Consider the following 16,188-nt stretch of genomic DNA (forward strand, 5'->3'; position numbering starts at 1 on the left):
TGCAGCAATTCAGCGGAGGCGGATTTCCAAAGGCAGAGTGGAAATTCTGCATGCGCTCAGGAGAAGGGAGGTTAAGGGGAACCTGTAATCCCTCTTTAGCCGAAACTGCCAATTGCTTTCAACAACGGCTCCTCTGAGAGCGCACCGGCAGGGCGATGAGTCACCGACACGGCGCTGCCTCGCCGACAGCCTTGCCTCTGCAGTCTCCAGAAATCCGACGCGCATACCGCAGTTGTCTCTGCCCAAGGCATTTAAAGGGATCCCCAAGCGGCAGAGCCCTGCTCGCCTTGGCAGCGCCCCGCGGGAGGGCCGCCCTGACGCCCCAGCTCGTCCTTCCTCCGAGGGACATCGGAGAGAAACTCCTTTCCCCGTCCACGTTTGAGCGGCACGGGCGAGCAGGCTCAGGCGCGGCGCAGCACGAGCTGGTGCAGAGGACGCGCAGGCGCTTACTCTCCGCTTGGAAGATGCTTCCGGCGCGTCGCACCTCGGTTCGGGGATAAACGCTGCAGAGGACGAACGGGCCACGGCTCTGCCGGCGGTGCAGGAAGCTGCATCATGGTGCGGGCTGCTGCCTGCGCTGCTGCCGGCGCTGCTGCCGGCGCTGCTGCCTGCGCTGCTCTCCCGGGCAGATTTGGGCAGCACCCGCCGTGCCCCCGAGCCGGCATCCCCGAGTGGCTGGGGCAGCTTCCAGCCCTGGGCGCGGTGCAGCCCCGACTCTCGGCGCTCCTGGCATCTCTGGGCCCAGAACTGCAGAAACTCATTATTGCCAAACACATGCAGGTTTCTTTGACATTATTTCTCACTTTTTATTTTATAATCAGTATTGGGGGGAAAAAAAAATAAAAATTGGCACATTACAACTTAAAGCAGATTGATACAGTGACAGCCCACGAACATCTGCAGAATAGTATAAAAGGAAGCTGCATGATCATTATTGTTTCAAGAGAAATTCATCCTTCCTGAAACTTTGATGCCAGAAACAAAACTTAGGCCATTTAAATATCTAGCGGCATTTTTTAAAAGGACTATTAGTTGAAACAAGTTTCTTTACAAGCTTCATACCAGAATTCACAATACTGTTCAAAGTTAAATAGCATCCCATTTGTGTTAATACCATTTTTTGACACATTTAAAGCGCAGGTAACAAACTCAATCAATTGCTTTGGCATTCGAAAAAAAAGAAAAGGTTTTGCTATGAGAACCAATGTTGTGCGGTATTTACTAGGGTGACCATGGATTTGGAAGCATCTGCAACAGCTCTTTCAAATTTCCCATTTACAACCGGGTACGTTTCTTTTCATTAAAAAATGCTACTTAGGAACTGCACAATCAGGAGAAATCTTTGCAAACAGCAGACCTGGCTTCCCTAGTAATTTATCACCGCTGCTAAGACCCGGCACAGAGAACCATGCCCGCCCAAATCCGGGTACGCGCGAGCCGGCGGAGGCAAGGGTGCTGCGGCGGGTTTCGACAGCAGCAGCCACAATTGGCGCTTCGGCTCTCCGGAGCGCTTCAGCTCTCCGGAGCGACTGCCCAGTTCGGGGAGGAGCCGGGAGGCCCGGCCAGCAGCACCCGCGCCGCCGGCTGCGCGTTCGTGCCGGGGAGAGGTTGCGTTAAAAACACCTACTGGCCGCTAAGGCCAAGAAGGCTAAATGTTAAATTTCACTGATTATCTTAAAAGACTAGGAAAAGGGAAGAGCAGGAATCAAAGCACAGGCTGAAGAGATTTCTCCTGATTGTCACGGCCTGCACCTCTCCATTTTACCTCCATTAGCCAATGAACAATTTTCATTTTCTACAAATAAAGCATCACAAAAGCACTTTTGCAGCGCTTAGTGCACATCACCCACCCTTCAGGCACGCCCCAAATCTTGTGAAGACACTTCTGGCTTTGAAATATGGTCACTCTAGTAGCAGTACTAAAGGAAAACCATGAATGCAAGTTTTGCAATGGAAAATGTCACCACAACAGCAGTTGGGACCGGATGATAGAGATGCAGGAATGAGATCTACACAGCTACTTAGCTCTTGGCTTCAGGTTTAAAAAACTCAGAGTTAACAAAGGAAAATCCTTCGAATTCTGACTGGTCAATGTTCCTGATGACTTCCTGGTCAGGAGGTGTTAAGACGGGTGGATGTCGAGTGAAAAACCGGTCGAAGTTTTCAGCATTGCGTCCACACTATGAGAGGGGAAGAAAAGAACGCATGGTGGGTGGAGAAAGAAGCGTGTGGGATGCGGCTGCAGCCACCCGCCCAGCCTCGCCGCGCGCCGCCGCTCATCTCGGTGCAGCAATGGCAGAAAAGAAAAAGGTGCAAAATATGCATGAGCGTTGTTAGTCGCAAGGCGATGTTATCTCATGGCGCAGCCAGAGCCTGGCAAAACCCTCCGGCTGCGCCATGGCAAGTAATTGCAGGGGAGGAATGAGATGGGAGTGCAATTACTTGCTGTCGTTCCCTGCCTACACGCAGCACTGTACCTTCTCTCCCGCTACACCACGCACACGGCAGCGTCTTCTGAGAGACCCCTGCGGCTTCACCCGCTCCGTCATCCCTCCTTAGCCAGGAGCGGGAAGTTTTCGTCACGCCTGGGCTGCCTAAAGGATTCTCCTTGCTCCTGCCCAAGGAGAGGGCTCCTCACCTTCCGCAGAGCTCTTGTAAACTGCTGCTGGCGGAACGCTTAATGCAGGCAGTTGTGCCTGGGAATCTCCAGGGCTGCTCCGTCCCTTCCCGACGTGCCCGTCAGACGCTGACGGTCCGTGCCGGCGCACGGGGCGCCGCTCGGCTGAGGCAGGCGGGAGCTGGGGCACCGGGGTGCTCCCGGCCACCAGCTTTCTGCCGCGTGGCAGCCGGGCTCTCCGCACGGCATCCCTCCAGCTCCCCACTGCAGCTGGGCGAGGCTGGCTCTCCCTAAAGCCCCGCTCGCAGCGACATTTCTCCCTCTTGCCCCTGAAGGCAGCTCATGGCAACCCCTGCTTCAGGCAGGGCAGGAGTCCGGGAGCACCAGCGAGCTCTCTGCAGCCAGCAAAGCCAGACGAGAGTAGAACCCAAAAGCTCTGGACTCCGGGTGACCACTGCCCTGGCTGGCACGGCACTGCAGGGCAGGAAAACACGGGGCCTGGAGAGCACCCGACCCTCATGGGGGGCTGGGCAGCACCCATCGCACCGGGGCTGCCGCGGAGCAGGAGCCCTGGGCAGCAGCCGCGGATCCGGCTGGCTGCGCTGCAGTCTCTGCAGCGAAAGAGGGAGGTCGGGAGCAGGGAGACATGCCAAATGCCTTATTTAATTTTTGTAGCAATCAAAACAAGCGTCCTGTAACTTCCCGTGCTGCAAGTCATGATTTAATATAATAATAATAGCAACAGCTAATAACAGGTGGGTACCGGGTCACTGCAGCAGCTACAAATTGTGCTCAATTACTACCTATCACACGCATGTCGCATCCCTATGAACTGCACTTAATGACTTTGCTCTAATGGCTGGCAAACGCTCCCTCCTGCTGCAGCCGCCACGCAGCCGACGCTCTCCTGGCCCTGTTTTCTCAGAAGAGGTGCAGAAGCCAGCACCTCTCAGCCCCTTCGTTCTCTCCTTCCATTTCCCCACGGAGAACGTACACTTCAAGCACCGGGATAATTTTTCCTGGCATTTAACTTTCATTTGCTAAGGAAACAGATTTACATTTTTAATAAATGTATGACCAAATATAATAAAATATTAAAGACAAACACATGTAAACTTCAGCATTTCCCAGTTCCTTCCTCTGCCACAGGTCTCAGGGAAGACAACGTGCACGCCCATCAGCCTCCAATGGCCATTCCTTTGGCAGCTCCTACATGTTCTTATAGCGCCAAGACATTTCTTATCCCCAAGTCTCTAAAAAAAGCTTGACGGGCAACGTCTGAGTTGATTTAACTCTAGCTACAGCCGTGCCAAACGCCAGCCCGCCCAGCCTCTGAGCCCACCCTTCCACACCACCGTACCTCTCGTGTTTTGTAAGGCCGTGTCTTAACCTACAGCGCATTTCTAGTTGGGGTCTGTGAGGCTTCTGCTCCCAGGCCCATCTCCTGTCCATGACCGTGAGCTCAGCACGGTTCCGAACTCAGCACTCAAACCTACTCAGAGACCTCGGAGACACTTTTCCCTTCCTGCGCCTCTTTCGGGCTGTGGTCACACGCGCTGCAGCGTCAGCCACGGTAAACGCAGCTCCCGCCTCCGGCCCCACGGCTGAGCCCAGGCAAGAGCAGATGCTGCTCTTGGGGTGGGAGGCTGCAATGTGCTTTGCTCGTTTTCAAGTACTGGGATGCAAAAATGAGGTGGTGCTGCCCAGGGGAGGAGCTAGGCAAAAAAAAAAAAAAAAAGAATCCAAACAAAGACAAACAAAATCCCCTCAAAGCAAACATGCAAACACAGTGCAAACCAGTTCACCAGGAGGGTACCGACGATGAGCCCGAGGAGCCTCTCCATGCAGCTTATGCAGAGCATTGCGTTGGTGGGGAGCGCCCGCCCCAGCCGCCCTTGGCCGTGACCCCAGCACGATGCATCACGGCCCTCCGGGAACAACGGCCTGCAGATCCCCGACTTCGAGCACAGAGGCCCAAATGGAAAACGACCTCTCCAAAGCAAGGGTAAGGGTCCCTGCACCAGGAAACATCGAGCCCAGGACAAATTAACCACAGAAACGCGGTAAGGAGATGGAGAATGAAGGCACAAAAGCACAGCGAGCAGACTGGCAGACACAGGGCTCGTGAGCTGCGTTTTATAAAAAGCCCAAGTTCTTGTACCTTGCCACTCCCTGACTGCTGTACGGACCCCATCCCGGGGCAATTCTCCGCATCTTTTCTTCTCTCCCAGCACCTTATTCCCGAGAGCAGCCGGCGGGTGCAAGCTAACAGGGATGTGCCCAGCTCCTGAGGGCTCGGGGGCTGCCAGGGCCCCCTCTCCAGGGCAGCAGGACGGCAGCGAGGTTCACGGGTGTCCAGGCACAGATCGCGAGGTCATCTGCTGATGAGCTGACTATTCCCACCACAAGGAATGTCAGCAACAGCTGTCACAGCTCCAGTTTTTTGGGAAGAGCTGGTCGCTGCTCCGGACCACACAATCACGTACAGCTTTAGCATCTTGCAAAAGTACATTTTAGATGTTTGGCAAGTCAGCATCAGCCAAATACCCTCCTGAAAGCCATCACAGTAACGTCAAAATAGAAAATAAATTCCCCAAATTGAAGGTGCCAGTTCCACAAAGCCTGGAAGCGAAAGTCATGAAACAAGAGGCAGGGGCTTTTCTAGGCCACGCTGTCACTAGTCTTCCCCATCAGCGCCGAGATAAAACAAACTATGAGCAAGATTACTGGGAAAGCCTGCAGTGCTTAAGGTTATCAGTGCAGTAACACATACCATAGCAGGGTTTACCTACTAATAAGCTGCTCACCTGCAGATGCTATCAACTCCCAATCTACGGTGAAAGCTTCACAGTGCTTTGAAAATATAGCTGTCATTGCCTATTAGCGTCATGAGATCTCGGTGGAGACATGCAAGGCAGGTCATGGGAAGTGTCTGACAGCACTAGCCTTCTTTTTGCTAAAAAGAAATGTGCTGTCTTAAAAAAAAAAAAAAACAAAAACCAAACCCCAAACCAAAAGCAACCCCATCATTAAAATTTAAAAACTAATCCTTGTGAAATGCTTCCAGTTATTGGGATAGACGGTACAAATATATTTTTAATATGTATATTGGCAAGCAATAATTCTCACTGTAACGCAGTAAGGCAAGAGTATGTGGATGGAAAATTTTAGAAGTTGCATCTCTCCAGATTATTTCATGTCCAGCTTTGTGAAGTTTGCTTTTATTCCTGAGGACTTTCTGTTCAGATGCAGGAGAATTTGGCCTGGTCAGCAAACCAAACAGCACATTCTCCTCTTTGGGAGCTTTCACATGGATAAAACACATACTTTAAGGCTGGAAATTGTCTTTAGGTTTATAGAAGGCAGATCCAAGCCCAAACCCAGGGTCCAAAGGCTGTGACCATGCACCCGCGCCGTCCTGCACGCCACGTCCCCGCGACGGCACAGGCGGCCGCTCGGCTCTCGGGACCGTGGCAGGTTTTATGCTGGACGTCCAGACGCAAGGTTGGCTCACGTGCGTGGTACGAGAGAGCAAGAAGGATCCACGCCGCTCCGGACGGCAAACACGCTATCTGCAGGAGCAGCATCTTTAAAGCTTCCGAAATTAAGTTCCTCTTTAAGGGACGGGAGACACGCTGTATGAATTTGTACATTTATCTAAAGCTATGTTGTGGAAAATCTGCCTCATTTTAGTACTATATTAATGTACAGGCATCACTCCATCCTGAATGGAGAAAGGGCGAGGGTGGGAATTTATCTTACATAAATCCCCAATGTGTCCTGTCTAATATTTATAGCCAGCACAGAATGACTTTTTTTTTTCCAAGCTGCAGAAATAAAACTGTCAGCTTAGAAGATAGCCTTTTTATTTTATCAGTTTCTAGCTTGATTTCAAATAGAGACAAAAGGCATAATAAAATATTTTCCATCGATCCCTGAGATGCAATCAAAGATCATAAAAAGGCGAGGATGGCTGTTCTGCTGCGACGAAGCCCTCGCTCCCAGCGCCGAGGAGAAGCAGTGGGCTGAACACGCCCTCCATTTCCCAGTTTTTTGGCCCAAACCAGTGGTACGGCCACGATCCCGCCGGCCTCGCAGCCATCTCTTGGGCCAGCCTGACCTTCCTGGTGCTGCTCCGGGTTAGCAAGCTGGCTCCTCGCCACCCGAGGATCAGGGCTGGCAGACGCTCCTGCCAACAGAGGCATCGTCTTTGGGGGAACGTGGGTCCCAGCACGAGCCCGGGGCCAGGCCACGGGCCCCCGTGCGCTGCTCGGGGCAACGACGGCGCTTTTCCTTCGTTGGTGTCTGGCTAACGATCCCAGAGCCCAGCTCAGGATGCTCCGAGCGCACGTTCATCCTTGCTCCAGGCAAAGGCTGCGGGGGTTTTCTGATGTAGGACCCTGGCTTTCATCCCTCCCCTATGAACAAAGCCAACTTTCTGCCCAGTATACGGAAAATATCGGCTGAAGAATCAGAGGGAAATCTCAGAGAAAGCCTTTACAGGACCCTGAGGCTACCAGAGCAAATCCTGTCTCGATTACAAGAGGAGATGTTTAACCTTAACGCGTTCGGCTGCCTCCCGCTGCAGCACGCTCCTTGCCCGCTGTTGGCCCTCTCAATCCTTAAATCTCATCTAATCAGGAAATGACTTATGCAAACGTCTGAACTCACCTTCTAAAGACTGAAAATAAGGCTGCAAAAATGCACATGCAGGCGAACTGGAGGTTTTACAAATCTGGGTCTATAAATGGCACTTCGGTATTAATTAATTCAATGCAGTTAGAGGAAAATTAATTTATGCAATTAAAAATTATTAGATTAAAAGCAATTTTTTTAAACCACTGTCCTGTTGTGAGTAATCCTGTGCTCTGCCGTGTGATTTCAATGCTTTCAAAATGAGGAGACTTTTCAAATCACTAGGCTTTATGTAAAGTAAAGGAGTAATTAGATACCAAAACCAATAATTATCTCAATGAGAGACAGAGAAAGCAGGCAAGTGTAAATACACTTCCCAGGGTAAATGCAGCCCCACGAAAGGAATTGTTATGCACAAGGCAAACCACGAAGCAGCCAAGCACAGCCCCATGTCAAAACTGCCGAGTTTCTGCACACCGAAGACAACCCGGACCCCGATCTGTCTCGTTACCGTCTCTGTGATAAAGGTTAATCAAGCGCAAAGCACGAAGCGACACACGAGCTCTGGGGAATTTATTTTCAGCTCCGGGTACGTAACGCCCAAGCCAGGCAGGGCTGAAGCGTCCGTTTTCCTGTCGGTATAAAGTGATGCAGGTTGCTGGGAAGTGACGTGAAGCCCTTCCCGGCAAGCAGCCGCTGGGAAGGCACGGAGAGCCCTCGCTTGTACCCACGCTCGCTACCTGCAGAGGTGTTACAAAATCATAGAAACGCGGACAAAAAAAGGCGGGCGCTACGGAAGAGAGAACTGGCAAAGAGCGGGTGCGGAGAGGGGCCCGCCCGAGCGGGGAGAGGGGTGGGTGCTGCCCCGCTGCTCTGCAACGGGACCCTCCCCGCTGCCTCCGTCTCTCCCCCTGCACCCGCCCGGCCACAGCACGCTCGTACGCAAGAGGAGGCTTTTGTGCTACTTGAGCAATGAAACACGAATGGACGATACCTTCCGATGCGCAGAGTTTGTCGACGTGACGCTAAAGACAATCCGGACTGGGCTCTGCTCAGCCCTGCCTCGCGTTCTCGGGGCTGAGGGGCTCAGGCAGCACGCGGTGCTGGAGCGCGGGGAGGCTGTGCGCATCTCTGCGCAGATACCGAGCCCGCACCTGCCTGTTATCCCACACTTCGAAACTTTGGCTTGCAGACAATCTCTGTAACCTTATCTTTATAAAAGCTAATTTAAAAAAAAAAAAAAAAAAAATTTAAAAGAAAATAGGGTTAAGCCAAGGTGAAGAGCCATGCTAGCACAAATCCCCCGCTCCGGCAGGTGCTCGAGCCCTGCATGAACGGCTGAAGGTCAGCAGCAGTAAGCCACGTCTTCCCTCGTGACCCACCCAAACACACTGTGAAGGTGCCCAACCTCGGATTTCCATTTCTGTGCGGCTCTGATCTGCGCTCACAGCTGGCATGAAAGGAGCAGCGTTTTCCTGCACTGCTGTTGAAATATCAGCTATCAGCAGGTACCTGAGTTGTCTTAATCCTACCTAAATCCTAACTCAACTGCGCCTACCTTTCTATTAATCTTCCTGGCCTATCAAATGGTGAATTTTCCCCAGCACCAGCCGTTAGGCGAGACACGACAGACAGCGGCTTATCGTCCCCCGCTCCGAGGTCCAGCATCAAAAGGATTTTCAAAGAAATAAGACATTTAAAGCAGGACAAAACCTGCACGCTTTAAACCAGTAAGAAAGCACTTTTGACAGAATTCAATCGTTTTTAACTGTAAACCAGCAAACAATAACGCTACGCCGCAACCCATGGCAAAGAGCGTCGGCTGGGGGTCTGCTCAGGAAGAAAGGGCCAAAGGCGCGGAGGAGGGACGCAGCAGCAGCTCCATGAGCAAACGAACACAGAGGGGAGAAGCGGCAGGGCTTACGGCTGCCCGGAGAAACGGGCTCTTGCCGAACAGCACCCGCTCACAGAGCACCCCGCCTGGTCTCCCAGCACCCGTCGCACCAAGGTCGGATCCCACCCTAAGCCGACAAATCACGGTGCGTACGAACAGCCCCAAACACTTGCACTGTCACGCTTCAACGTCACACGTACCATCACTTCCCAGTAACGCCTTTCCTTCCCAGTAACGCCTTCCCTACGCAGCCCAATGGCGTGACGATGCCACTCCTTCCGAGGGAAAGGAAAGCAGGCAGCAGTTCAGAGCTCCGTGCTGACCATCACCAGCTGCTTAGCAGCAGCCCGGGGCTCCGCGGTTCCGAGACAGGTAAGAACGGGGCATTTCTCTCTCTGCTGACGCAGGCAGCCCAAGACTGCGCTGCACAGACGCAGCTCTCAGCCGTGGAAGCCAGCGGCTTTGGGGACAGCACCCCATACAGCTTCCTGCAAAGGCATTGCCGCACAGGAGTTCACTTTGTAAAAACGTTTGGCTGGAGTTAAAATACGCAGCGCCAAGCGCGCTCAGGACGCGGCTGGCAGACCTGGGGCGAGGAGCAGACCTCCTGGTCGGCAGCCGCTGCCCCGTCGATGCTGCACGCCGGCAGGAGACGAGGCTGCGGAGGCTCCTGCCGGGCCCAGCTAACGGGGCGGTTTATCCATATTTGATCAGTCAAGCAAGGACCTGTAGAAGGGAAAAGGCTGCTGGAGCAGAGAGGTGTTCAGAAGGAGGAGCGCTAAAGGAGCCGAGCACCCTACACCAAATGGACTCCCACTCCGTATTTTCTCTAAAAGCGGAGTTTTTTCCAAGCACTGGAGGGGGCCCTTCAAAAGAACAGGTTTACTGTAAAGCAGAGGAAAAGCAGACGTGTCCAAGGTCGTTAAGGGCAGTGGGGCAGGGGAAGGCTCAGTTAAATACATGGAGCATCTCTGGACTCCGAGCTGTGATCCAGGATGATGGAATAAGAGAGCACGCAATGTCCCCACCTTGATCACTGGGCATAAATATCAGTCCGTATCAGCCATGTAAATCAGGTTTAACTTTGGATTCACAGTTTTCTGCAAAACACCAGTGCCCAACTAGGGCACAGCAGCTAACGGGCACGCAGGAGGTGGAAACACGTGAATAAGCCCATGCCTTAAGGACCTGGACCACCGCAGAAGGATTCAGACGCAGCTGTGACCCTGCCAGTCCCAAGAGTGGCAAAGAGAAATAGAGAAATCCGGGGAGAGACGTCCCTGTCCCTGCGTCTACGTGGCCGCTGTCGCCTGCGCATCCTCTCTTGGGAAGGGCAGAGAGACCGCGGGCAGAGAGATGCAGCAAACCAGCGTGCTCGGGGTCGCACGGAGAAGCCCCAGGCTCATGCCCTCACGCTGCTCCAGCGCGAACCCCGTGTGCAGCAGGCGACGAAACCCGCTTTGGGGCTCAGGCTGCACCCCTGCACTGGCGCCGGCACGGCACGGACAGACGTCACCGCGAAGACGGCCGGACCAAGGAGCAGTCAAGGAGTCTCGTCTTTTTTGACATAGCTTTCAAATGACTTGTGCCGCCGCCTCAGTTTCGCTGCTGGCAGCTTATCTCCCCCTACAGCCTCACACCCCCGGCACCCCCGGCACCCCTCCTGCTAGCAGAGCCCGTCAAGGCAAGGCAGAGGCGAGCGAGAGCAGCCGGGGTCTCCTCGCTGCAGAGCTCCTCTCCACCCGCCTCAGCGCCCGCACGCGAGCCAGGCTCCAGCCTTCCACCGTGCTACCTTGGAGAGAAAGCGTTGAGTGAAATACGGCTCCGTTGCCAATTCAGGCAGATTATGGTGCTGAGCTAGCTGTTAAAATAAGGTTTAGATTAAAAAAAAGAAGAGAGACCTGTTCAGCTTAAGAAGAAAGGAGGAAAAAACCAACAGGAAGGCTGACCCCTGGGATAACAGACAGCACTGCAACGCAATTAAATCCGGGAGCTAAACGCGTGGCGTTTCTACCCCTGCAAGTCAGAGTGAGACAAGGCGGCTGAGAGTTATCCTGTCCCAGCAGCGGTCTGACACGTGCCAGATCTGAGGAGCCACGATCTTCTAAGCAGAGAAGCGGTTCCTCCACGCTGCGGGCAGGACGAGCAGCGCCCACACGCACACCTGTGCATGCACGCCTGTGCGTGCACACCCACGAGCACGAGCGGGAGAGAAGTAGGAGGGACCGTGCAAGAGAGAATCAGCGTGGGGGAGAGCGGGAGGGGAGAAACGTGCTTAACGCAGCCGCACTTACAGCCTTTGGCTTGAAGGGAGGCTGGATCTCCTTGCGCTCCAGCTTATCCCAGTCGATGTAGCGGAAGAATGCGTGCTCCTTGATGTCCCGCTCCCCTTCCGGGCCGCATCCCAGTCGCTTGGCAGGGTGCTTGGTCATCAGCTTGGGGAGAGGAAGAGAAGAAACAGTCACTCACAGAGTAGCCGACCGCTTCACAAAACGTCCCCTTGGAGAAGCCCCCAGGGTGCTGCGACGCCCGGCTGGGCAGCCGGCACCACGTGGCCGCTGCCCCGGGACGCCCCGCATCCGTGCCCGGACCCCAGCGGGGCTCCCGTCTCCTCTCCTGGCTTTTGGTGCTCGAAGCGAAGGAAAAGAGGGAGAAGCAGGAGCAGCTCCAGGGACAGGGAAGGTTGACAATGGCTTACGGCAGCAGACTAAGCGGATGGCAGGTACGTGAGCGCTGGCTGGGATAAGCACATCCCCTTTTCCTCTGGGAATGAAACTGGATCACCAAGAAATAAGTCGGGGTGCCGGCAGATGCCCCCACACCGCCGCAGTCTCACCAGCCCGCTACAGCGGGGGGAGCAGGACGTGCGCAAAGCTGCTTAGCAAACTCCTCAGCTTCTGCATAACCAATTTTAAAGGCCGCTGCCCGTTTCAGACGAACAACCCACCCTCAGAAACCTTCATTAGCCCTAGAAGCGGAACCCCCACTTCTCCGGAGCCGCAGCAGCATAGACCAGAGGCGTATTTCTAATGAAAGAGTCAGTTTGGAGGAACAAAGCTCAAACAGTCCATTAATGGTGTTTGTCATCTAAGCTTCTCTTCACTGGCTCAATAAGAAAAGTGAAACGGGCCACGGGAACTAAGGGCAGCTGCACAAACATTAATATCCTGGGGGCACTGTTTGAGCTCTGTTCAGAGATCAGATGGAGATTCCAGAGATTTGTAAGACGTTGATAAGCACGGAGAATATGAGCCGTGCACCTGCAGCAAAAGGACTCCTTTATGAAAAGCAGGGCAGTTACAGCTGATCCCGGAGCTGTGCAGAGGCTGCAGCAAGCCTGGCACCGTCTCCGGGGGCCGTGGGTCTGCAAGAGACCCCCGCTGCCCTCCCGCGAGCCCCCGGGAGGGACAGGGCACCCGCAGCTCTGCAGGGAGGCACTCCCGCTCCGGCCGGAGAGCCGAGAAATCTCCCCACCTTTCCGCTGAGGCTCAGCCACCCCTGAAAGGAAAGGTTTTTATAAGCAAGCGTCTTCTGACAATAAATAATAAACACACCAGCCCCAGCGGCCGGGCAGCCGGCAGCCCGCCGTGCCACGGGGAGCTAAGGAGCGCCCGCCAGCTCCCGCGTCCAGGCAGGGCTCCCCCGCCCCACGGTGCAAGCGTTTTGACGCAAGTCAGCCCTGCCATCCGCGAGCGCGCAAAACCAACTCACTCAGGGAAGCCGATCTTTAAAAGTAATGCTACAACAGGGAGCTGAAAGTGAGGAAATGCCTGCCAAAAAAAAAAAAAACCAAACCAAACAAACCACTAAAAGAAAAAAACCTGAATAAATGTGAAGTAAGAGTGGAGCTGCTAACGGCTCCGCTAGCAAACAGCACTACACCCGCGGCCAGCCGGCTGCGAAGGCAACCTGCAGCTGAGCGACTGCTGGGGCCAGGCTTCCTCGGGCCAGCACCACCCCCTGGAAAGCCCATCTGCAAGCAGCGAGGGCCCAGCAGCTCCGCAAGCCGGACAAGTGATTTTCCAGATGGCGAGACCTGCCTCTCCTCAGGGCAAGGACGTGACCGGCGTCAGCATCGGTCTTGCAGAGCCCGTCCCCGTGCCAGGAGTCCCGCTGGAGCCGCGGCCGGTGGGCTGGAGAGGGAGGGCCATGGGGGTGCGAGGTAGCAGCAAAAACAAAAGATTTTTTCCTAACTTGTGTTTTACTTTTTTTTTTTTGTAAATAATACAGTTTCTAATGCAGCATGTAGCCCTTCATTAAAAAAAAAAAAAACCAAAAAAAGCAAAAAGCAAATCCCAGTGTAAGAAGCCCGGCAAGGTGGAAGGCGTTACGTGTCCTGGTCTCTTGAAGGAGCGCAGCGACAGCACGGACAAGGACGTGGGGATCCGGCCGCTGTCCCCCGCCAGGACAGGGGAGCGGTGCCACCAGGCGCTGCTGGCAGCGCGGGCAGTGGCCCTGGCAGGCAGGGAGCCCCACCGCAGGCTCGTGGTCCTCCGGCTACCAAGGTGGGCAGCCGCCCCATCACCCTCGGCACACGGACAGGCGTCCGGCTGCGGTCCGTCCACCCCGGCTGTGGTCCGTCCACCCCAGCTGCGGTCTGTCCACTGTCCGTCCACCCCGGCTGTGGTCTGTCCACCCCGGCTGCAGTCTGTCCACCCCGGCTGCGGTCCGTCCACCCCTGCCGTGGTCTGCCCACCCTGGAACCTCGCCATCCCCGGGCTTTCACTACGTCCACTTCAATCTGACTTGGGTTCAGCTAAACAAGAGGATCTTTGCATCTCCTCGGCGGGCTCCGGGCAGCATCCTGACAGTTCAGTCAGGTCCCGTTTAGCTGTGCTAAAGCAGGAGAACAAAAAGCATCCTGTGACTCAAAAAGGTTCTCCTAAAGCAAGTCCCCGACAACAACGTGAGAGCCTGAAATGTGCTAATAAACCGACTTAGCGGTCCGGCTGTCGCGTCAAACAGCTTAGTTTGCTTTCAGCAAACACGGAGAGAAGCCTGTTGGTGGTTTTTTTCTGTGAAGTGCTGATCCTGAGCACACGGACACACCTCTAGCTTTTACTGCCAGAGATCATCCGGGGCAAGGAGGGGAAGCAGGTCTGTGTCTGCAGGATCCGTGGTCCGTCGACACTAGAGCTCAGAGCCTTGTGCACAAAATTGAGCCGTGAAAGCGCCCGCGGTGCGAGGCGGACAGACGCGCGGCCGCTTGCCGGCGAGGGAGCCCTTAGCGAGGGGCTGCAGCCCCGCGCAGGCTTTGAGGGTCGGCGGTGCCGGCGGGCAGGCGGCTCCTGCCCCGTCCCCACGCACCCCGGTCCGACGCCCAGCTCCGGCTCCCTCCCGGAGACCGGTAAAGCCGCCGGCGCCGCGCCGTGCCGGGGCTCCCCGGAGCGCACCCTGCCCTGCCAGAGAGGCCGGTTCCCCCGCGCGCACCCAGTGAAAGCGGCCACAGCCCCGCTCGCACCTGCTGAACCTCAGCCACCACGCTGCCCTGCGGACACTTCCCACGAAATCCGCTCTGCGCTCTTTTCCTAATCAGCTTTTCCAGCCAGAGCCCAGGGTCGTACTGGCTGCCTTGTGCTGGAAACCATTTTACACACCCCCGCCCCCCAAACCGAAGCGTCGTGGCTAAACCCCCCGCTTCCTCGGCGTCACACAAGTGCACACCACGTTCAGAGCAGCTCAGCCGACTAACGAGTCGTAAAAGATTTTCGACTGCATGTACCTGCCTGTAAAGCTGAACAGAGCTATACTGCAGCGCAGTTATTCAGTATTTTCAATATATGCATCCAGAAATTAAATTTTCTTGTTTTCCTATTGTGCTTTTATGCATGTGAGCGTGAAGGCACCATCTGTTATTGATATATAGGACCCCGTAAACATGCAGATTGATTCTCCTGGCTTACATAGGATAACCATTTAGCTTTGTTTGTATTAAACAGGAACAAGTTGATTTAATCCCCATACTAACGCAGTGAAAACCCTTCAGGCTTCTGCAGGTAAGGAAGGATGCTTTAGACCAAATCCCCCGTCATGGTACGTGATGTTTGGAGCTCAGATACAGGCACGTCCAAGTCTGGACCCGACTGCTTTGCTAAACTGCAGCTTTGGTTTTTGTCTCTGGAAGGCAAGCGGACGCGGCGTGTTCAGGGGCTTCACGTGAGAGCGGCACGCTCACACCAAGAGGCACAGCTGATGCCGATGATCTTCGCCCGCCGTCGACGAGGCCACGCGGCTTACGGGCAGCAGCTATTACGCGCTTCTGCCGGGCAGCACCACCCGTGGAAACGCCGCTCAAAATACCTTTAAACTTCACCGCAGAAAACGTGCCCGTTTCTGCCTTTGCTACCAGGCAGAGATGAAAGGGGGAGCTTCTATTCGCAGGCAATCTGTTCACCTGGAAAGCGGCTGCTTTGCTCAGGCACAGTCAAATCGCTCCATATGGGACGGAAAATGGGTGCCGGCTTGTGCCAGTGCCTGTCTGCACGCACACGCACACGCGCACGCACGCCGCTCCACGGGTCTGAAACTGGCTCCGGAGAACCAAAGCAGAGCTCAGGAGAGCAAAGCTAAGCTACCTGCACCACGGAAACCGCAGCTCCGACATCAGCCTTCGGAAAAAAATCCGACTTGACAGCAGAGGAGGGAAACGCTCCATTTGATCTGCTAATTGATGCTGACTGTCGAGTCAAGGAGCTGCGTTCTGGTTAACTCTCCATTTTGCTTCCCAGCCAACGATCTCTGATTAACGCTTGTTTCTTGGCTCGGGCCGCTACAAGGCTTTCAGGATCAAATGCTTTTCATCTCCGAGCTGCGCAACAGTAAGCGATGACTGGCACCAGAGTGCCGGAGTGAAACCGCGTGGGAAGAGCAAGATTGTTTTGGAGAGCACGGCAGTGAAATACCAAAGCCTTCATGTTTAAGGAGTAGAGGCTTCTCCAATTGCTTGTTCTCCAGGCTGATACACGGCTGGTTTTGTGCCCTCCTGGAAGACCTACCGCAAACCGACACAAACAGCACGGCTCCGATGCCCCTGTGGTTAACT

General features: G+C 54.7%; 1 protein-coding gene across 2 annotated transcripts in view; it reads right to left on the reverse strand.

The window, feature by feature from the left end:
- PRKCB (protein kinase C beta) overlaps positions 1-16,188 on the reverse strand; it is a 137,147-nt gene that overhangs the window by 3,609 nt on the left and 117,350 nt on the right. Inside the window, exons 16-17 of one of the 2 annotated variants that reach the window (XM_075719235.1) lie at positions 11,441-11,581; positions 1,706-2,180 (exon numbers count right to left, since the gene is read on the reverse strand). In XM_075719235.1, coding sequence (XP_075575350.1) covers positions 2,022-2,180; positions 11,441-11,581 — 300 coding nt within the window. In that variant the 3' untranslated portion in view covers positions 1,706-2,021. Of the gene's footprint in view, positions 1-1,705; positions 2,181-11,440; positions 11,582-16,188 lie in introns of those variants that run through there. The other variant, XM_075719236.1, reaches the window with a different exon arrangement.

This window comes from Pelecanus crispus, chromosome 11, assembly GCF_030463565.1.
Source record: "Pelecanus crispus isolate bPelCri1 chromosome 11, bPelCri1.pri, whole genome shotgun sequence".
Lineage (NCBI taxonomy): Eukaryota > Metazoa > Chordata > Aves > Pelecaniformes > Pelecanidae > Pelecanus > Pelecanus crispus.